At 39.0% G+C, this 23708-nt stretch overlaps 1 protein-coding gene and 1 long non-coding RNA gene across 6 annotated transcripts; one reads left to right on the forward strand and one right to left on the reverse strand.

The window, feature by feature from the left end:
• Window positions 1-4697: 4697 nt before the first annotated feature.
• On the reverse strand, window positions 4698-5665 carry LOC134206990 (uncharacterized). Its single transcript, XR_009978337.1, has 3 exons — window positions 5348-5665; window positions 4819-5294; window positions 4698-4752 (listed from the first exon to the last, which is right to left on the reverse strand). It is a non-coding gene; the product is annotated as an uncharacterized LOC134206990 (long non-coding RNA).
• Window positions 5666-7810: 2145 nt separating this feature from the next.
• On the forward strand, window positions 7811-23708 carry LOC134205201 (nucleolysin TIAR). 5 transcript variants are annotated; one of them, XM_062680241.1, is made up of 6 exons: window positions 7876-8182; window positions 10738-10866; window positions 10939-11496; window positions 20646-21178; window positions 21534-21639; window positions 21695-23708. In XM_062680241.1, exons 3-6 carry the CDS (start codon window positions 10944-10946, stop codon window positions 21859-21861), a joined length of 1359 nt encoding a protein of 452 aa, XP_062536225.1. In that variant the 5' UTR covers window positions 7876-8182; window positions 10738-10866; window positions 10939-10943; the 3' UTR covers window positions 21862-23708. The 5 variants fall into 5 exon arrangements, with proteins under 5 accessions (XP_062536223.1, XP_062536225.1, XP_062536226.1 ...); XM_062680239.1 differs by having other exon boundaries at window positions 7811-7955; window positions 10738-11496; XM_062680242.1 differs by having other exon boundaries at window positions 10738-11496; window positions 21534-21630.

The raw sequence follows: 23708 nt of genomic DNA on the forward strand, positions 1-23708 counted from the left end.
AAGCTTCACCACCACTACTTTAATTATTATCAGTATTTTCTTTCTCACTCACTTTCAATTTATCACTCTACATGGTTGGCAACACGATTTGTATAAAAATAAGGGAATAGGCCTTTCATGTGACTTTAGGGCTTTTCATGTGACACTGCCGAGACTACAGTTTTGTTTACAACCTCGCGATTAGTTTCATACCACAGAGAACAGACGTTCATCTTCATTCGCGTGCTTGTGTAAAAGTTTGTACTGGTAATTTTGAAGTATGTCGTTATGCCCCCGTTGCGCGGTGCTAGTGTGCTGATGAATATGGTTAAAATTTGCCGTGTTTTACTTTTTAGCGCTAGTGTTCATTCCGAATCACTCCTAGGCTCGCTCCTAGGTGGCAGCACTACATTGTTTATGTAGTGTATGCCAACGCCATCACTTAGTGAAAATGAGTTTTTATGTCGGGCAGCCTGCGTTGGCGGCGCTGAGGTGCGATTTAAATCTTTACACACGTTTTTGCCGAAATTTTGTTCGAGGATCTATGTCTGTTCTCTGTGTTCATACTGAGACCTACACTGAACCAAAACAAAATCACGAAATCATCGGAACATTGATTCGCTCACGCCCTTTAACGAAAATCAGACGCTTTTCGGATGATTGTCGGTTGGCTGCTTCTGAGCTGGATGAAAATCATGCATATGTGAATCATCCATATTGCGTATGAGCAGTATTGGCAAATCAAACTACTTGTCTTTCAAGGTTCCTCTGAGGCTCTTTTAGCAGTAAAATGAAAATGATTCAGTTTTTGATTGAAAAAATATAATTTTATAATTAATGAAATTTCAGAATAAAATCAAGCGTAAAAGTTAGTAGTAAGTTAGTAATAAGTTTTCTAAATTTATTTGCATACTAAATACATAGTTATCGTAAAACTTAAGTTGAATTATTGATTTATAGATACGTATTCCGACCGGGAATCCGGCTGCCATTACACGTTGTATTTTGACGTAAACTACGTCTACACTGAACAAAAACCTCCGGCGCATAATGAATGATTTTTGTCTCACCCGAGCCCCATGTCTATTATCGAATGATTTTTAAAAGATAATCATTCAATCCGATCCGCAGAAAGCCAAATTAATTGGAAGAAGATCATGTTTATTTCGTATTATTATCACACAAACCATAATCAAAACAAAAACGTTGGGAATGATTATCATTCAAAACTCACATTGCAACAGACATTTTATAGGTGAAAATGGGATCCGATTTCAACGATGTTTATATAGTTCTGTAGGGATTTTGTTGGTTATGAAACTATTTTCAAAATAAAGTGAATAAGAAAATAGGCAATCAGTTTCATTTATTTCTTTATGTTAATCTGCTAATGCGATTTAAACAATCATGCGATGCGACCGTATTTTTGCTGACAGCGCTGGTTGTTTCCACTCGTCATCAGTACCCTTGTCGTGGTACATCATTTCGGAATTGGTGTCTGGTAAAATGAAGGGAAAAAGGTGGAACGAAGAAATATTTCAGCCAACATTACCCTCCCACTCAAAGGTGCGGGTATATATTCACGTTCTGCAATGATGCTGCCAAAGAGGTTCGTTTTACTGAATTCCAGGTCGCAAAATAAATCGAATGCGGGAAGGAATTCTGGTGCGGTCTAATGACGATTACTTTTGAGTAGTCTACAGAAAAAAAAGTGTTTAATGGAATACATCATATTTCATATGTGCATGCTCACCGACACAACACGCTGTGCGGTTGTTTATGATAATTCATTGCTCTTACCTATAATAAAGCGTCCTAAAAATTGAAATTGTGAGGAATCGGAGTTGCAGCTTGCTAGTTTTTCAGTACAGTAATTCAAACAAAATTAAAAAGTAAATGATAAAGATGCAGTGATTCCTAAAATGATAATTGACTATGTTTTTGAAAGAAAATATGTCGGGCTCATCTACATGAGACACTTTCATCAATAAAACAATATTCTAGCATCATCTAAATGACAATTAGGTTCAATCGTGCCGAAAATCATCCAATCTGATCAATCATACAAAAAGTGTACGTTGCCAATTTTTATCCAACTGAATGATGAATCATTCTTTTTGTTTCGGATGCTTTCGTTCAGTGTAAGGGGAAGACTCGGATATAGGGTGACAAATGAAAATTTCCAAATTCGAGACCGTCACGAAATCATGTAAGATTTTGAACTTTAATAGCGCCTTTATCTTCCGATGGATTTTTGAGATTTATATGTCAATCGATTCGGAAATTCTCTACCAATTTGTCAATTATATTGAAACTTTAGGTTATGAATGTTAAAGTAGTGTATCGAAGCATTTTGGCAGCACCCTCTTTTCTCGTCCGCAAGAGTCTCGTTTCGACCGTCGCCGTTCAGTGCGGTTGGCTTTTGGACTCTCCTTTTTGTGCGGTGTTTCGCACAAAAAGTAGAACAATGGGGCCGGACCAGTGACCGCGGTCGAAAGAAATGTAACAAAAATGCGTAATGTAGTACATGGTGTATAAAAAGTGATCCAGATAGGGGCATGTTTGTGCAGGCATGAGACGATCAATTGTTATCAATGCCAATGCCCTTGCTAGTAATGCAATCAATTTATATTAAAAAACGACTTTGGAAAATGCATTTTTTTTGCAAACTGAAAACTAATAAGGCCGTTACACATAAAAATTATGGTCTCCGCAAAGTCAAGGGGGAGGAGGTAATCTTCTTCTTCTTCTACTGAATCGAGCGGCATGAACATTTGAATGCAGAGGTTTTTGGGGCCGTGGAAGGTTCTTAAGGTGGTTAGAGACTCCTCTCCTCTTTGAAACCTGGCTCCTATACAAATGAAACACCAATTTCATCATAACTCGAGATCAAGCAAATGGAAACATTCGTCGGAGACGAGCCAGCCTCGGGCTGAAAGTCTCTTTAATAAAGACACAAAAAAAACAAATGGAAACAAATCTGGCGTGTGGAGGTTTTGGAAGAGAAGATATGTTTCTGTGGTGGTTTGCAACACCTCCCCCTTCTGGAAAGGGGGACTCCCATACAAATGAACCAAAAATTTCTGCATAGCTCGAGAATTAATCAGAGAATAAATCAATTTTAGGCGAAGCAAAGTTCGACGGGTCTGCTAGTAAAAAATTAATATTACAATGGAAAAAAAAAACTCCTCGGATTTGTTAAAGAATGTTTTGAAAGTTCTCAAAATTTACCGGAAATTTTTTTTGATGCCCCTCAAGTTGTTATTTTTGAGCAAAACAATTCGAAGGGGGGGGGGTGTGGGTGAGACATATTTAAAAAAATATTTATATCGGCTTAATAATATTTTGTCCAATTAAATGCGCGCCTGAATCAGAAGGATTTAACTTTGATTCAGTAAGTGTGGGTGCAATAATGCGGTACTTATTGTACACGACAAAAGCTTCGGAACGCATACGTTCTTGAAACGGGCTATATGAGATACAATACAGTCGGGATTCGCTGGTTGGGATCTTAATACTTGGGTCACTTTTTAGTTGGGCCTCCGCTGGTTGGGCAATGGCCCAACTAAAAAGCAACCGTACGTCAAAATTCAATGTAAACACGGAAAACGGGATTGGGTGTCACTGGACATCATTTGTGATGTTCAAGTCGAAATACACGTGTTCAAATGGCTGTCAGTTGACCCAACTAAAAAACCGAATTCGTTAGTTGGGCCGAGGTCGTGGCCCAACCAGCGAATCGCGACTGTAGAGCTATCACCTTCTTGCTCCTTGATTCAAAAGTCTTGCAATGATATTAATAAAATGTTTGCACGAATATTTTACCCATAATGACACTCAGTGTTGGTAGAATCATACTCGAATCTGAATCATCGTGGTTTCATGCACGAGCTAACTCGCCTGCGATTCTGCAGGGGAAGCATCGCGCTTGAGTTTCTCCGCCAGAATCGCATCGCTTCGCTCACTCACCGAAAAATGGTTTCGTTCTAAAAAGCGTCAAAACGCAATCGAGACGTATGTTTTGTTTATATATAATTATTAGCCATTGTTTTAGACAAAAAATAGTTAATTCAATGAAGAACACGTAAATATCATGCAAATTGCGATTCAAATCATGAGCAAATCTCTCGGCCATAATTGTGATGGGATTTGACTCACGCATGCTTTGAATCGCCGATGAGATTTGAGATTTTACCAACACTGGTGACAGGTAGGAGTTAGAATGTAATAACACACACACTATCTTTTCCCGTCCGCAACGTTTACTACTCGCGCACACCACAACCAAATTAATTGGGTTTTGGTACATGATTGACATTTTATTATTTCTAGTAATGCCGGAAAACAAGATATGCCTATGATTGGAATGTTTCTGAATAATAAATGTTGCAAACGGAAAAGAGAATGCTTCCCTAGGGCTTCTTCTATTGAAATATTTCATCAAATGCTTCAAAACCCAAATGTAGGCAATTCGGATCCAAGAAAGGCATCATTACCTCTGAGGACTAAATTTGGGTTTTCATAGTAAATTTTTTAAACAATTGTATCCAACAATTTTCATATCTTAAGATACGCTAGTTTTGTTCGAAATCAGTGACATAAGTAATCAAATGAATTTTCTCAAAATATTCATGCATGATGGCACTACAATCCTCAATTAACAAAACTGTCTTACGTAGTTTACGTTGGGCGGTTGTGTCTTGTACATAACCCTTCTGATTTTTCCACTCATAATCGGTTTTGGCAGGCGATGAAACAGCAATTTTCCAGAATCTGTTGTGAACAAGGATAAAGTAGATACATATCGAAATAGAAATAAGGCACAATCATAACACTCACCAAGACAGAACACACAAGTTTCGGTCCTTATTTCGCTGTAGTTCCCCTTCCTGTTACACGCCCATCTCAGTTCTTCAACTCCTACTCAGCAGATGAATCCTCCTTAAATACCACATCCTGCCTTTCCATTCACTCGTATCTGGTTCCTCGTCTGGTTCTACTTCTACTGCACTTTTTAGATTTAGCAGCACGGTATAGTTGCTAGACTGGGTATTAATCGGCCATACATTTTTCATACAACCTGGTGCTAAGGGATATACTTTTGCAGCGAAATGCTTCCTCATGACCGTTGGTTTCAACATCAACATGAACAATAAATAGCACGACTTGGTACCCCACATTTACGGACCGAATAATAATTCGTCGAGATGTTGAAATCCGTTGAAACCGTCGAGATGTTGAAATAAGATGCTCTTTCTTGCGATTAATTGCTGTTAATAGGTCAATAACGTTTCAGATTCACTGCTTACTGTAAACTGTAAATAAACAAATCAGTTTTACAGGATTCTCTAACTATTTCGTTACTTACCTCAAAGTTATTGAAAAACGAGAAAATAAATTTAAACAGTTGGGCATAGTGTCAAACAGTACAGTGACCACAGTGACCGATTGATTTTTACACAGCGACAAGCCGCCATTAAGGCTGGTTTACAGTTCGGAAAACGTGTCCGCGGGATTTCTCACGGGATTTTGCTCCGGGTTTTGTCAGGGAAAATTTTCCGCCAATAAGTCTCCACTGTCAAAACATTTTCCGTGATTGGGTTTACACTTCAGGATTTTGTTTCAGGATTTGAGAATCTGCGTATCCTCACCCGCGCTTGAGTTTACACTTCGGGGTTTTGGTTCGGATTTCTTTATACAAGAGGTGGAAAGATATTATGCATCCCATGAAAAACACTCGGACCGTGATCATCTCAATCAGCCTCCGTTGCATCGCGACGGAGCGCGCCCATTTACTTTACACACGGCGGCTATTCAGCTATGGCAACCCCATTCGGCGGCTTGTTAAATCTAATAGCGCAGACTCGCACCCTGTGGAAAAGCTTATGGGCGCGCTGCTGCGCAATCTTTGCTTGCGCGTTACCACCGCGAAGAGCTGAGAGTTTAAAAAGAGCGACAATAACGAGAAGAGGGAGATATAGCGGGAGAAAGGGAGAAAATGAGTGAGAGAGAGAGAGCGATTGAGTGGGAGATAAAGAGGAAATTAGTGAGCGAGTGAGTGAAAATGAGTAAGTGAGAGTGGGTAAGTCAAAGTGAGTGAGTGAGTGAACGAGTGATTGAGTGAAAGTGAGTGAGTGAGAATGAGTGTGTGAGGTTGAGTGAGTCAGTGAGAATGAATGTGTGAAAGTACGTGAATGAGAGAGAGTGTGTGAGTGAGAAAGAGTTAGTGAAAGATTGAGTGAGAGTGAATAAGTGATTTAGTGAATGTGAGTGAGTGAGTGAGATTGAGCGAGTGAGTGAGAATGTGTGTGTATGAATGAGATTGAGTGAGTGAATGAGAGAGTGAATGAGTGAGAGAAAGTGAGTGAGAATGAGTTAGAGCGAGTGAGTGAGAATGAGTTAGGGCGAGTGAGTGAAAATGAGTTAGAGCTAGTGAGTGAGAATGATTAAGAGCGAGTGAGTGAGAATGAGTTAGAGCGAGTGAGTGAGAATGTGTATGAATGAGATTGAGTGAGTGAAAGAGAGTGATAGAATGAGAATGAGTTAGGGCGAGTGAGTGAAAATGAGTTAGAGCTAGTGAGTGAGAATGATTAAGAGCGAGTGAGTGAGAATGAGTTAGAGCGAGTGAGTGAGAATGTGTATGAATGAGATTGAGTGAGTGAATGAGAGAGTGAATGAGTGAGAGAAAGTGAGTGAGAATGAGTTAGAGCGAGTGAGTGAGAATGAGTTAGGGCGAGTGAGTGAAAATGAGTTAGAGCTAGTGAGTGAGAATGATTAAGAGCAAGGGAGTGAGAATGAGTTAGAGTGAGTCTCTCTATGCACTATTTCTCAATTATCACTGCTCACTTTTCACTCCTCACTTCTTAGTACTCATTTCTCACTTTACTCTTCTTACTTCTCATTCTCAATTCCCACATCTCACTATTCATTTCACTTCTCACAACTCATTTTTTCACTTATCATTCTTCACTTCTCACTTCTCATTAGTCACTTTTCTTTTCTCACTCTTCATAACTCACTTCATACTCTTCACTTCTCGCGCCTCATTCTCACTACTCATTTCTCACTACTCAACTCTCACTTCTAATTGTACACTTCTTACTTCTTATTCTCACTGCTCGTTGCTTACTCATTTTTTCATTTCTCGCTTATCATTCCTTAGTTTTCTCTTCACACTTCTCACTTTTCACTATCCACTTCACTAAATTCTTCCCATAATAAATTTCCGTCATAGATTACACATTTCCCGTGCGGAATCAATTCAAACGGAATTGTTTCCCCGCGGGATTTGCATCTCTACACATGGGATTTTTAACCGTACACTTTTCCCGCGATTGGGTTTACACTTCAGGAAAATATTTTTTCGTGTAGACTTCTGCTCCTGTCACGGGAAACGCAAATCCCGCTCCCATTTAAATTACATGGGAGACCAAATCCCGGGACACGTTTTCCGAACTGTAAACCAGCCTTTACCGAGCGTGGAAAGCTGGATAACGGCGACACATATATTTCTTATAGATATTTTTGGCAGTGTAGTTATTCTATGAAAGTGATAGCTTCGGATTTTCGCGGCATGTTCAGCAATTTGTAAACAAGTTCAATCTCGGCGGTGTCACATGCAAAAGGCCTATTGACAGTTCTTCTATGAAAGTGACAGCTTCGGACTGGCGAGACCTGTTCAGCGGTTGCAAACAAGTTCAGTTCCATTTATGATGCTCTGACAGCCAGATGTCAGTGATGTCAATAGTCTGACAAAATCAGCTGATTTTGAACGTCTCGTGAAAAGGTCTATTCACATATTTTATAAAAACCTTGATAGTACAGAATGCCAACATTTACAATTTCGAAAAATAATGTTCGTCGACTACCCGAGATGAGTGATCGATGATCGATCATCAGGGAGACGAGACCGTCAAACAGCAGCCAGACGACGGTGTAAAGACAAAAGCGGACTAAAGTAACTGAACAGTTTCAAGGTAAAAAAAGCAAAATCAGGCCTGTGAAGGCCTTAAAATTGGCTTCGAGCTACGCGGTTAACGGACGCAGTCAGTGGATACAAAAAATCGGAAGTTCGGTACTCGGATTTGCGTGAATCCTTTGAATAAATTGTTTTTCTTTTCGCTTCATCGACGACGACCAATGCTCGCGAAATTATCGGCGGCGAACGAAACTTTGTGCTTGTATTTGTTGGTTGGTTATTAGTGTAAGTGTGTCAATTGGGAAACTATGCCAGTGTTAGTAATTAAACATGACCAAGAGGAACTTTCCCCGGCGAAGTAAAAATGCTTATGGACAGTGCTGCCATTTTTCTCTAAATAGTTATTTCAACGTACTTAGTAATTGATTTATCTCTGGCCAAGTAAAGAGAATTCTCTTCATTGGCTATTTTTATTATTATTGTGCTAGATTATTTGATACAGCAAAAGTATTAATTTTGTCTTGTCTTTCCGTTTATCTTCTTTTGGTTGAGTAGGTATAACTCTGCTCAGAAACATGTTAGGATTAAATAGTCTTATAGATACTTTTTGTTTGCAATAACTTTGTGGCAAACTTATTTGTTTTGTTCCAAATTTATCAACATGCATATATGAGTATTTTTTTTCAAATCGATGAGCTTTTAATGGTACCTATCTTTAGAGCAATTAAATGCAACTATGTGTTAATCAATTTACTTGCCCTGTCTAGCATAATTATCGTTATTTCAAACTTGACTAAAAGCTAATTATCGATGACTTCAATGAAAACAAAAAAATTGTTTATTTCAGTTAAATTTCAAAATAAAAAAAACCTGTTAACATGTTGTAACATTGGTTTTATCTTGCAATAGTAGAACAATAAACATTGAAAATCATTACAGATAAGGTTACAATTAACTTAATATTTTCTCTTGTTCGGTCCTTTAATACCGAGTAAGACTACGTTCAGGTTGGGTGATATAGCTACTCGGTATAGGGGATCTTCACATGAGATGTCATATGCATTATTAGGGTCTGTCTCATTTGGAGAATTAAACTGAAATTAAACTTAACAGTGACATTTCAATAATTATCGAATAACCCTGCTCGCAGAGCATGATTACTTTTGACAGATATCGAATCATTTTGCATCGATGTCTTATTGGAATAGCACCAGCCATTTTTATGACCGGGTAATTTGCTAAATTTTCGAACTGTCACTTTTGAGTTTAATTCTTCAAATGAGACAGACCCTTAATTGTTTATTCGTCTTCGATTGGATCGTACAGACTACTCTTATTCTATGTTCCTTATTCTAGATTTGAAACAAACAATACTTGGACACATTAAAATTAAACAAATTACAAACATTATTAATAGCTCTAAGGCAAGAGCTAAAGGGATTATTGTATCCGTACGTTGTTCGGTGGGTTGGGACAGCGAGTAAATTTGCAGTGAAAATAAGATATTTGAGCTTTGATGTCAAGCTACTTTATATCAAGTGATATAGCTCGTAGACTGGAAGGCACATAAATAAGAGTTCACTGCAATACCAGAGTGAGATGTGCCCAGAAAAGTAACTATATGGTACAGTGGTTATATTCTTATTGAATATGTGCGTCGCGCACATATTTTTTGCAATTTTGCATATTAGAGGCCACACCAGAAACGAGTCCGCCAAGAGTTGCAAGTCTCTCTAATAAGACAATAATAATTATTTGATTATAGATTATATTTGCACTTCGCGTGGAAAGTGGTTATGTGTGCACTAATAAACATAAAAAGTTAAAATCATAGATTTTTGCCAATAAAAATGTGTGGATTTTTTTGCAGTGTACATTAATAACAAATGTATTTCATGTGTGACGTAATAACCACTCGCTATTATAGAAGAATCCACATGAAGGTTATGGATCAAATAAAGATAACGTGTGTTTACTTATATGCCATGTTAATTCATACATATTGACATTATAAGGAAAACGTTATAGCTAAAATTTATGTTTGCTTATATGATTGAATTTAGGTCAGTGTACGATTAGCGAAGTTGGATTTTTCTCACAATCCGTACGCTAAACCTAGCTTCGGAAGTGGTGCGCTGTTTTCATTCGGTGATGCGCTATACAGCGCACCACTTCCGTATGGTTTGTGAAAAAAATCCAACTTCGCTGGCGGCTAATTCACTTTTCTACTGAATTGATAATACCAACTTTCAATTGGATCGGCAATAGTCCTCCAGGTAGATTTCTACCGCTTTCAAGTGAGTTTTTCCATTAATTTATTCCAATTTACTTCGAGTTGGTTTGTCGATATCATCCATTCAAGCTACTTCGAGTCGATTGAAACATATTGGAAGTTAAAGAAGCTATCAGTCTGGAAGCAAAATAAAAACACTTATGAGCAATTTCAACCTGTCATAAGACGAGTTATTCAATTTAATTTGACCACGTGATGAAGTTTATAAAATATATTTAAAAATTTAGGATTACTGGCAGCACTGACCTTTGTACCTTTGGCAACGAATGCAGCTCTGAGATCGAGACAAATGAAAGATTTACTCAAAATAAAGTAAAGTTAAATATTGCCGATTTGTTACCATTTGTTTGTACTATCTACAAGATTCGTGTGCCGCTAGGATTAGACATAAGTAAGCATAGTGAACACTGAAATTTGAGTGCTCGTGGGAAACGAAAAATTGATATGAAAACAATTTAGTGTGACTGTCTTGAATAAAAGGAGTGGATCTCGAGTGAAACAAGTTTTTATTCATCCTGCTGTATCTAATTAGCCTACTACGTTTTAGGTGCTTGCTCTTAAAGTGTGTAAAACACAACGACGATCTTCTGGCCGAATCGAAAGGAGTATTTCGATCATTGCAAAATCTTAAAACATCAAAGAACGGAAAACAGATCCTAGCAGCCACGGTTAACGTGTAAGTAACTAGAGGCAAACAAATACAAGCAGATATTTTTGGCAATTGCAATCAGAGCAATATACCCAGCAGACAAAATGACGGAAGAAGCTTACCCAAAGACCCTTTATGTGGGTAATCTGGATCAATCCGTGACGGAGGATTTATTATGCGCATTGTTCGGTCAGATGGGAGCAGTTAAAAGTTGCAAAATCATACGAGAAGCAAGCAGTGATCCGTATGCATTTATCGAATATACTAACCATCAATCAGCCCAGACTGCGCTTGCTGCGATGAATAAGCGATTATTTCTTAAAAAAGAAATCAAAGTAAACTGGGCCACCAGTCCTGGAAATCAGCCCAAAACGGATACCAGTCAGCATCATCATATTTTTGTTGGCGATTTAAGCCCAGAAATCGAAACAGAAACTTTACGAGAGGCATTTGCTCCGTTTGGAGAGATTTCGAATTGCCGAATCGTTCGGGATCCACAAACCCTCAAATCTAGGGGTTACGCGTTTGTGTCGTTTGTCAAGAAGGCGGAAGCAGAAAATGCAATACAGATGATGAACGGACAATGGTTAGGTTCGCGAAGTATCCGCACCAATTGGTCCACCAGAAAACCGCCGGCACCGCGTGAGAATATCAAAGGTAAGTGTTGATATTTTTCCTATTATGGGCCATCCATAATGTACGTCACGCTTTTAGGGGGAAAAGGTAGGGGTTTCAAGAAGTGTGACGATCCAAACATTGTTTCAGAGAACTAATACAAAAAGCGTAATGAAGGGGAGAGGGTTGTTGAAAATCGTAATGTAATGTAATTTTAATGACTTCCATAAATATGGTTGGTGCATGTGAATAAATGTCAAATCTAATCAATGCATAGTCCTTTTTGATCGGAATTGATTTGAATGACCCTAAAAGTAGTCTCACACCTCGGGAATCTTTTTCATTGCTTCCAAAAAGGCGGGATTTATACAATAAAAACAATATACTGGCTAATTTTTGGTTGATTTACAGCTTGGACTTTCGGAAATTTTCGCCGGATTGCATTTTAAATCGGGTCGAAGTTCTAATTTTCTACATCGAAATATCATAGATCCCTCGCAAACATATGGAAGCGAAAATCTGTAAATTAGCCTTTAAGTACGTGAGGACCGAAATTCGAACAAATTTTCCATCGGTTTGAAACTGCCTTAAACTCGATTTTTGTTCATCTGATTTATACATTATTTTTTAATGTCGTCGTTTTTTTTTTGGAATCAGTACAGAAGGCCGAATCACAAAAGGCCGAGCCACAGAAGGCCGAATCACAAAAGACCGAAAATGTTCTAGCATACCACAAAAGGCCGAAAACCCAAAAGGCCGAACCACAAAAGGCCGAATAACACAAAAGGCCGAATCATTACAAAAGTTTCAATCTTTCAACCAAGAATACTCACAAATTTACGTTTACTTTTATTATGCTGCCCCATTAAGAAAAACTTGTCCACGTGTTTTGCAACTACTAGCAGCGATCTAATCAATCTTATTCAGTTGAGGTATTTAACGTCAGTTCAACGTCGAAGCTCAATCTTTCAATTGAAAGAAGTTGTATGACGGTGTTTACAGAGTCAATTTGAATCCTTATTATATTCCATAATAGATCAATCTTCATTGCAGTAATGAAAGGATGAACATAACACTGTATACGTATAAATATTAGCACTTTAAAGTAACGGAGTAATCCAAGAGCTCTCCGTTTTCTTCCTTTGGTGATGTAGTAATCATTATCAGTAGTATTGGGAAAGGTCAAAATTCCTAAATCTAATGCAAGAGCCCAAGTTAACTTCCACCGGATTCATGGCTCACAGAATCGAATTGCCGATTTGCATCAATGTAGGAGTTGTGCGCTTCATGACGCATGGTTGTGCTAATGATGCGCACTACTCATGATCTAATTGCGACATCAGAAGCTAAACAAAATCGAAATTTCAAATTATTATGCTTTTAACTAAAAGCTGCATAACTTACGGTAACGCGGTGTTCCTAAATGCATTTCATTTTCTTCCAATTTAAGAGAAACTGACTTCACAAGACTTCACTGAGAAATCACAAAATAATCCGAATATTCTAAATTATATTAAGTAGGTATTTGAATAAAAAAAGTTGAATTAAATCGGCAGACCAACAAAGTGGACCGGAGCGAGCGCGCGCTCTGTTGATTTCATTCGGCCTTTTGTGGTTTCGGCCTGTTGTGATTCGGCCTTATGTGATTTCGGCCTTTTGTGCATTCGGCCGTTTTTGCTTTCGGCCATTCGTGATTCGGCCTTTTGTGATTCGGCCTTTCGTAGTAGACCCGTTTTTTTACAGTGGATGATTTTGAAATATTCAGAATTATTCATAAAAACATCCTAAGCGGTAACCCTTGTAAAATAGTGAGACTCCTTCAAATTCTGCTGATTTGTCCATGAAACACCTTTATAGTGATCCGTCTTAAGTATCAATAAACTAGGATTAATAACGTTTCAGTACCTATCTTATAAACTGGTTTTAAAAAAGCTGTTTTTATGATGCCTATATTTACCATATGGGGCAATATGGCCACCCCCTTCGGGGCAAGACGAGCACGGGCCAAAAACTATATCAAAAGTGTGCTAAATTGATTTAGAATAGGGGATACATTTCTTGCACTTCTATGGATTGTGTTCAAATAATGCTTCGTTTAAAAATGTCGTATTTCATGTTGATTTCTTGACCACTGGTACTACGACAATATCAGAATTTGCCTAAAACTAATTTCTACTGTTAAAACCATATCCTTCGTTTTATATCATCTCTGATTCACGCAGAAACTATTTTGATCATTTTTTAAATGCATTTAAGGGTTAGGCGACTCTTAATCCTGGAGATGACCTTGTTCCTATACAGTTGGCAATACCGCCCCAAGCCGACGTATATCCAAAGATTTATATCCTATCAAACCTAATTACTGTTAATCTCCTCAAATTATTATTGTATGTAGGCTATAGTTATATAGAAGCTTCGGTAAATATCAATTTGTCCTGAAAAATGAGTAGTTTAGTTTTCAATTGTTAAATTATGTAACTAGAAAATTCTAGTATAAAAAAATAGAAATTTCAATTTCAACTAAACCATCATCAAATCAATATTACAAGAACAAGTGAGGTTGTCAAAGTCCATTTTTCAGTTGTATAACCATTTTACATTATTGTGAACCATCCCTTGTAATAATAATGTGAATATAATGCTCACTTGAGGCATAATTAACGTTGGCTGTCTTGCCCCATATGGCCATCTTACCCCACTTTCCCCTACCTAGATAATAATATTCTTTGTATTTGGCAACTGAAATTTAAGATTGTTTGCAAATTAGTGCCTAATATCTTGCCCTGTGCAGGTATGTCCATATTGCCTCATAGAGACTGGGTTTGGAAAAAAAAGTTTTATGATAAATTCAGATTTGTGTCACTACAATGATATTAGTTGATGCGTCGTGCTTTAAATATCCTGTTAAATACAACTTATTTTAAGATTTCGCTTGAAAAACTATTGAAAACAATGATTTTGTTTAACAAAATTGACTCTCTTGCACCTATAGTGGTGCAACTGTACCAATAGTGGCGAGTTTCATAAGAAACCAATGGATAGCACCACTATAGGAACCAAAATTATTTTTTACTGCCACTAATGGAACAGTGTACCCATAGTGGTGCAGGCAATATTCGGTAATTGTTGATGTTAAATGCCATCTATCTCATTGTTGTTAGCAAATTTATTAGTTTATCTATTGACTAAGATATTAAGCAGTAAATTTCCCATAATTATCAATTTTTTAAAAATATTTTCTTTTGTGGATCTACTAATACCTCCACTATTGGTACCGTTACCCTAATAGATTATTGCGACATGTTGCGGTGGGGTTATTTGAATATATACGCCAAGATTTCTGGATGAATATTCCAAGAAATTCCTGAAAGAATTCCCGGAGGGCTTCTTGTATTTAGGAATTTCTATGGAGTGGAATGAAACTGTTTGGGGAATCTTTTGAAAATCACTTGAGGAATTCGCACCAATTCGTAGGTGGTACAAGCCAAGACTGTATGAGAGTAGCATCATTTTCATCCTCATATATTGATTTGGAACTAATCACTATCTCTTAGATGGGAGGAATGCACTCTCCGATAGTCGAGATTTGTCCTGGTCACGTCCTTGCGAATGTTGAGGAAGGGGAAGGATGGTTATTTGGACACCCACCTAAGAAAGATGCCAAGAACTCTAAGGCCTGTCATAGGTGCCACGTGAGGTTTTGGAATTGTTAGTCTGTAGAAGGTTATAACATTAGGAATCGTTTTGGTAGAACGTGAAACACAGAAAGAACTACACACTCAGTTTTTATTGCTACAGCTCGGCAAAAATCCGCACAGCCGTGCGCCAGCAAAATAAAAAACTGATATTCCGGCAAAAATAGCGTTTGATAGCTGATTTTCGGCAAATTATTTGCTGATTATCAGCAATTTGACAGAAATCTCGACAAAAAACATGTTTGCTGGGGCACGGCTATGCGATTCTCGGTGAAAGTTCAACATTTTGCTGAGATCCAGGTAAAAAAAATTAAGTGTGTAGGATAGAAATAGAAAGTAGGAAAGGGACGAGCCTGGAATTGAACCCACGACCTCGACAGGTGCGGAATCAGTAGCCACTAGACCACAGAGCTCGTCAAAAATCCTCCGTCAAATATGTTTTGAGCAAGCCTCTAGAAACTCTTTTTAGAACACTTACAGGATTTTTTTCGGAAACTCTTCCAGGAAATTCATTTAGAAGTAATTTAGAAATTTCCTTTAGCGGTTCATTTATAAAATCTACCGAGAATTCTTTCAGAAATTCATTTGGAAGTTTTACCTCTAGATGTTCTTTTAGTATTTTCTTTTAAGAATTGCATCGGAAATTCCTTCAGGAATTCCTGAAAAATTATTTCATGAATTTCTTTGGATGTATTAGAAAACACTACTATTTTTTTTAAATTATTTCCAAATTTCTTACGACTCAAATCCTTCGGGGAAATACATTAAGCATTCCCTCAAAAAAAAAATCAGAAATTGATTACAACATGGTGGAATTAGATGGAACAGTATTAAACTCGTGTTATGACAGGTGAAGACATTCCACTAAAAGAGCTCAATAATTTTCTTAAATTTCAGTAATAAACGGCTACACGACGGGCACGGGGATTGTTTCTTCCTCAGGGAGGAAATACTGTCGATTTTTGTCCGTTATTTGGTCTAAACTGGTCTTGATTGCGTCATTTGAAATGTTTGTAAATCTATGTACTTACTGGAAGTGGCGCTATTTTTACTTTTATCACCCCCTTTCTTTCCTGAATTTTCTATTAGTAAATAACATACTATTACTATTTTACACCTTCAACTTGAGTATTCTAGCAGTAATCTGCTAGTATTGGAAATGAACTTTAAAAAAATGCTCGTTTCCTACATCCAATTAGAAAATCCATCAGTTGCTTTCTCCTATCTATCACATTGGTAGCTCGTTAACCAAGACGGACCTTTACCTATCGAACCTAACCAAAAAATCAAACAAATTCTGCATGAACTCGTGGCAAGTGCAGAGGTATATTCGGCTTGCAGTGGGCGAGTGATTGCATCAACATTTCCTCCCCCTTCCCTACATTGACTTGCATTCTGGCGTGGCAGGCGCCAGTATGACCTTACAAAAAAGATCACCAGTACTTGTACATTGAAGATGTGTGCTAGTCCCAAGCAAACATCTGTTGGTTCCCTGTGCAAGAACAGCTGATCTGGTCATAATGGAGTAGTAACTACGAACAGTTAATTAAGCTCAAGCTAAAGCTGAAATTCCTGAAAAAAATTTTGAAAGAATTCCTAATGAAATACCTGAAAGAATTTCTGAATGATTTAACAACAAAATTCCTTGAAGTATTTACAAACAAAATCTGGAGGACTTTTCGTTGGAATTTCTTGATAGATTTCAGAGATAACACCTTGATGATTTTCAAGGAATTTATGAAGGAACGTAATTTCCAGATGACAAAATACAATAAAAAATCTGCCTAAAGTAAGCCCAGAAAGGATTTTAGCATTTAATGTTAGCAAATCTTCAAAGTTTCAGAATTATTGTGACACTATCACACATGACAATTATTGTTCAACGCTCAATATCAATTTCAAAATTATTTACTCCTTTTTAAAAAAATAATAAAATCATCTGCACCATGTATAACTTAAAGTCGTGAAAGCTTCTTCTAGATGTTATGTGTTCAGCGTATTTTTAGAATACACCCGATTCTTTTTTTACACGGGGGATGCGTTCCGTGTAAAAAAAGTTTCAGTTCAAAATTTGAAAATCCGTGTAAAAAAAGTTTTATGATTTCTCGACAAATCATGCAAAATTGAGCAACTTTGCAAAAATTTTGTATGGGATTTTTTTTACACGGCCGAGTCGAGAACCTGTATTATTATTATTATTTATTCAGACTAAGGCCGAAGTGGCCTGTGCGGTATATAAGAGTATTCTCCATTCGGCTCGGTCCATGGCTACACGTTGCCAACTACGCAGTCTACGGAGGGTCCGCAAGTCATCATCGGAGCGTCTTGCGGAGTCCAAAGTACGTACGATTTCCAGCCACTATGCGTCTCCGAATTTCTCTGCTGGTATCATATTCGGCAGTCACCAGTGAGCTCAAGTACACAAGGTGGAGCGTTCGCCCATAAAACCCGCCTGGTACTGCCCCACGAACTCCCTTGCAATTGGTGCTAGTCGACGGCATAAAATTTTGGAGAGTACCTTGTAGGCGGCGTTCAGCAATGTGATTGCGCGGTAGTAGCTACAATCCAGCTTATCGCGCTTTTTGTAGATGGGACACACGACACCTTCCATCCACTCCTGCGGCAAAACTTCCTCCTCCCAAATCTTGGTAATGACCCAGTGTCTCACCACCGTGTTTAAATAGCTCTTCAGGTAGTTGGTCAACCCCAGCGGCTTTGTTGTTTTTCAGCCGGCCAATCTCCTCCTGTATTTCCTGGAGATCCGGAGCCGGTAAAATTATGTTCTGCGCGCGTTCTCCCAGGTCCATTGGCATACCGCCATCTTCGTCTGCCACATCGCCATTCAGGTGTTCTTTGTAGAGCTGCCGTCACCTTTGGATCACCTCACGCTCGTTCATAAGAAGGTTCCCGTTTATGTCCTTGCACATATCAGGCTTTGGCACGTGGCCCTTACGTGAACGGTTTAACTTCTCATAGAACTTTCGTATGTTATTAGCGCAATACAGTTGCTCCGTCTCTTCACGGTATCGATCTTCCTGCTGGCGCTTTTTCTTTCGAAAGATCGAGTTGTATCGTGCCTCGTTCGCCCTCGTGCAGTGTTGCAGCAATCTCGCCCATGCTGCATTCTTCTCTTCTACTAACTGCTCACATTCGCCGTCATACCAGTCGTTTCTCTGATCCGGGGGCACCGTGCCAAGTGCAGCGGTTGGGGTGCTACCAATGGCGGATCGAATATCTCTCCAGCCATCTTCAAGAGACGCTGCGCCTAGCTGCTCTTCCGCCCAATATTAAGCCGCGGCGTCCGACTTCGACGCGTGTTGTACACCGTCGAGAGCAGGCATACTGCAACGAGGTAGTGGTCGGATTCAATGTTCGCACTGCGGTAAGTGCGGACGTTCGTGATGTCGGAGAAGAATTTACCGTCGATTAGATCGTGGTCGATTTGGTTTACCGTTTCTTGGATAGATGATCTCCATGTGTCCTTGCGGATATTCTTGAGGGACAAGAAAGTGCTTTGGACAACCATTCCACTGGAGGTTGCAAAGTTTATGCATCATCGGCCGTTGTCATTCGATACGGTGTGCAGACTATCCGATACGGTGTGCAGGTCTATACATTTCCTCCCTTCCTACCTGTGCGTTCATGACGTCCCGCAGTGGGTATCCATCGTATGTCTGCTCCAGCTGTGCGTAGAACGCTTCTTTCTCGTCGTCGGGTCTCCCTTCGTGTGGGCAGTGCACGTTGATGATGCTATAGTTGAAGAAACGGCCTTTAATCCTCAGCTTGCACATCCTTGCGTTGATTGGCTGCCACCCAATCACACGATGGCGCATCTTTTCCAGCACTATGAAGCCGGTTCCCAGCTTGTTGGTGGTGCCACAGCTTTGGTAGAAGGTAGCCGCTCGATGACCGCTTTTCCACATTTTCTGTCCTGTCTAGCAAATTTCCTGCAGCGCCACGACGTCGAAGTTGCGGGGATGTAATTCATCGTAGATTATCCTGTCGCAACCTGCGAAACCTTTATTCGTCGCCTAAGTCTTTGCCGATTATATCGAGTCGTATTATCTCTTATATTGTTCGTAATTATTGGTTTTCCAGGCGGCTTATTGGGCTTGCGCAAACCTCCTGTCTCGTCGGAGGGCCGTCGTGTCAGGGCTGTTTAGCGTCCCACCTAACACCAGGGCCTGTGCGCTTTGAGCGGCACACGGTCGCTTTGGTGGGCCTACTTGCGGATACATGCAGCTTTTTATAGGAATTTAACAGGGCCCACTGTCAAACCCCAACACATCCTAGGCAAGCCCCACAACTCGCAGATGGCTTGGGGAGGGATCGTCAAGCCAAGAACCAGTATCTTCTTCTTCATTGGCATTACATCCCCCACTGGGACATTGCCGCCTCGCAGTTTAGTGATCATTAAGCACTTCCACAGTTATTAACTGCGAGGTTTCTAAGCCAAGTTACCATTTTTGCATTCGTATCATGAGGCTAACACGATGATACCTTATGCCCAGGGAAGTCGAGACAAAAATTGCCTAGACAGGCACCGGGAATCGAACCCAGCGTGAACTAGAACGTGAATGTCAAGTCACTTTTGTGTGAAAGGAATGGCAGTAAGAACAATATTTGTTTTCATTTAAATCTGACTTGAAGATTGTTTACGATGCAGGTATGTGGGTTTTTCGTAAATGCCGAAGCTGCAATCACACTAACACAATTTCACTTAAATTGTTTACGTATTATATTAATCAAGATTTTTAATGAAAGTCACGTGAATTTCAGGTGAACATTACTAACGTCACAAAACAATCGTCGTTAGATCAGTTACCTGATTTTTCACGTGCATATGACGTGATGATTTTTTAGAGTGATTATTTTCTATTTAAAACTAGCGAAAAAAACCAGCTTTGCCCGGGTGTAACAAATGTCACAATAAACTATTTTCAGCACCGCACTCTAGATCAATTTCCGTGCGTTTGTTTTGTTTTCCTCCACAACTGACCCAAAATGGAATTCTAATGATTACTCAAATTTCCCCGTTAAATTCACATTTTTTTTTGTATATACAAACCTTGCGGATCCCAAAACGAATCAGGAAAAAAATCTTAAATCGGTCAACCCGTTCGCGAGTTGAATCGTCAGGAAGGAAATCTCAACTCATTTTTATTATATAGAAGATAAACCGAATCGAACTGCATGCCCAAAAGTTATTGTCAGAACAAAACTTTTTTTTTATATGTACTGTTTAAGCAGTTTTCTTTAACAGATTGGATCTATAGTTCGGACTATAGACTAAAAGTTAAGGTCAAAATACTATTTCTATATTGCACGAGAACGGCAGTCTTATCGCTTGATGGATTAATCAGTGTTTTTATATTTATATTAATACATACTTTATATGATGAAGAAAACTCTTGATTTTTGATTTAAAAAAATTGAAAATTAAAAAAATCCTGTGGCATACATTTTAGTTCATATTTTATTTCTCATTGCTTCCAGGTATTAAAAGTGGAAAGACACCCGGCTTCGAAGAAATATACAATAATACTGGACCGACGAATACCACAGTGTACTGTGGTGGTTTCCCTCCAAATATTATTACTGATGCATTGATGCATAAGCATTTTGGATTATTTGGACAAATCCAAGACGTTCGAGTGTTCAAAGACAAAGGATACGCATTTATCAAGTTTAATAATAAGGAATCTGCAGCGAGAGCCATAGAAGGCACTCATAATAGTGAGATCCAAGGCTATGCTGTGAAATGCTACTGGGGTAAGGAGAATGGAGGAGAAATGGCAAGTAATGGTATAAATGCAGTAGCGGCTGCTGGTATGGTTGGCATTGGTATCAATAGCATAGCAGGAAGCCCATTACAATCGTCGAATGCAGCAGCGGCGGCGGCCGCGGCCGCAGCTGCTGCCGCAGCACAAACGCATGGTGGAAATCCACAACTATCTCAGGCGGCTGCTGCTGGAGCCGCTCAATATCCTTACTCGGCTGCCTATGGTCAAATGGGATACTGGTATCCGGTAAGTTTTATTTCGTTAGCAACTAACTTCATAATAGTAGGGGAACTGTTCCGTTTTCGATCTCACTGAACATATATTCATCTCATCGCAAAACAAAGAAATACAGCACCAATCACGTCGCTTCTTTTTGCTAACACGCGTGCTCACTGGTGAAAGAAATCACAAAAATAAGAAACAAACCAAATTTCTTTTTATTGCTTTGTTTTTGATGGGATGGAAATAAGAGCTATGAGATGAAGTGCCGAACCGTTTCCCGTATATCTATTTTTTGTTTATCCTAAAACAGTGGTATGTCTAATAAGTATTAGGTCTTCGCACATACAACTCTTTGATCTTGTTTTTTTTACATTTACAGGGATATCCTCAAATGCAAACACAGTATATGCAACAAGGGTATGCGGCATACCCTTATGCATATGCTGCCGCCAGTCCACAGCAGGCAGGAACTGCTGGTATGTTCGGTAACGTAATGTAGATTTTTATTTATCATTTAGTTTGACAAGTATTGTTTTCCAGGATACCGCATGATGCAGCCAAATATGGCTGCTGCTGGATGGGGAATGCAAACCGTTCCAGGAGTCGCCACCAATGGGGCAGCAGCAGCAGCCGCCGCAGCTGCAGCTGCTGCCTCTTCTCAACAACCTATGATGTATGCGGCGATGCCACAGTTTCAGACGCAATGAGATATATTGAAAAACTGCCCCAACAACAGCATTGTCAATAAAATAGTAGGAGTCACTACAGCATCAGCAGGGCCTAACAGCCATCAACCAACCGCTCATTTCAATCTGATTACCAATTCAGCAGTTGCGGCAGCTGCAGCAGCAAATCCTTTGGCAGTAGCCGCAGCGAATATAAACAATAGTTTAATTTCCGCACCACCAATAAGGACCAACACGAATAACACGATTATCCTAGCGGCTCATCAGCAGCATCCGGCAACACTACACCAGCATCATCCTTTCGGAGCCACAACACACCATTTGTTAGCAACACCAGCCAACCCCTCGATCACACCAATTGCAGCGGCAGCCGCTGCCAAACTCTACCATCATCAGCCAACAGCCACGATAGTCAATTCGATACTTGCACCAAACTCATCTAGTTCTGCTGCTTCTTTGTGTAACCTACAAACTGCTAATAATTGTCAGTTACCGGTGCGTACGATCACTGCAGTTGTTGGTGCAATGACTACTGTTGCCACTTTGGCATCGACCGCAGCAACGACGGTGCTTACCCCCTCTTCCGGAAACGCCAATGGAATCGTTCCTCAAAGCAATGGTAGTAATAATAGTACTAATATCAATTGTAACAGTAGCAGTAACAGTATTGCAGCCGCCGTTGCTGCTATTATAAACAATAATTTGAACTATAAATACAGCAGCAACAGCGGAAATATCAACAGCAGCAATATGCTTCATAACACCGGTATGAAAGTTCCATTAAGTAGTTCAAGCAGTATCGAAACAAATAATCTAAAACATAAACTCAGTAATGAAAGCGACGAAGGAAGCGGTAAGTTGCAGCCATCGAATGGAATGGAAGACGAAAGCCCTGTATGCAAGAAGATGATGCTGGAAAGTGGGAGTAGTAACGTTGCGAGCGGAACTGATGGAAGTATTAGCAGTCCAGATGTACCCTTATCAACGGCAACATCAATCACAGAATCAACTACGATTGCCGCCATGGATAACAGCAAGCAGGAGAGATGAATAAACGCCAGGGTGAAAATTGTGAGAAATTGCGTACCATATGCTGGTTCGGTAGGCTATTTTAATTTCCGACCACGACCGTAAACGGTGAGTGTAGAACAGCTAAACTGTTTTAAGCCATTCGTTTGCATTATCTGTTGGACTTTTTTGTACAGCCAATTCCATCTGGGTCTGTATAATTTTCTCATTAGACAAGTGTGTAGGAAACAGTTTATGTAATTAATTTATTAATTGGTTCTCATTTTTAGATGAAAGGGTATTGTATTACCGTTTATGTAACGACCACTAGAGTGAGGCACAACTGCAAATTTTGATAAGTTTGTGAAAACTAGAGCAATAATTTATAAAATTGTTGTTTTGATTGTTTTATTTTTTGCTACTATAAACTCAAGAAACGCAAACAAATACCCTAATATATGCAGGAACGGCAGACTCTGATCAAAGCATCGTCGAATTTAATTATTATTGTCGTTTGATTCAACATGATACAACATATCGGAAATAACATCGAATGATAAAAGACCGTTTTGTTGACATAAAACAATAATTGTGATATATTTTTGAAAGTCTTGTTTACTAGTTTAGTCAAGGCATTTTTTACTCTAAATAGAGTATGTATTCATGTACCATAATTTCGTTTACTTGAACCGCTGAAGCATGTTAATTTCATATTTAACAAATATTGATGGTACATGAATCGAAAATTCTTGGTTAGAAAGGAATGCAAATGCGATTATTAGAAAAGCTTTTTTTGGCTGAATTCTTAAATTAGGTACGCGTGTTTGTTTCAGAAGACAAAAATAAATTTTTCTCTATAA

This window comes from Armigeres subalbatus, chromosome 1, assembly GCF_024139115.2.
Source record: "Armigeres subalbatus isolate Guangzhou_Male chromosome 1, GZ_Asu_2, whole genome shotgun sequence".
Taxonomy (NCBI): domain Eukaryota; kingdom Metazoa; phylum Arthropoda; class Insecta; order Diptera; family Culicidae; genus Armigeres; species Armigeres subalbatus.

Excerpts from the sequence above, each read along its gene's own strand:
- LOC134205201 (XM_062680239.1), top strand. The coding sequence starts at position 10,944 with ATGACGGAAGAAGCTTACCCAAAGACCCTTTATGTGGGTAATCTGGAT. Across the intron at positions 11,497-20,645 it reads ACCGCGTGAGAATATCAAAG|GTATTAAAAGTGGAAAGACA; the intron begins GTAAGTGTTGAT and ends CATTGCTTCCAG. Across the intron at positions 21,179-21,533 it reads AAATGGGATACTGGTATCCG|GGATATCCTCAAATGCAAAC; the intron begins GTAAGTTTTATT and ends TTACATTTACAG.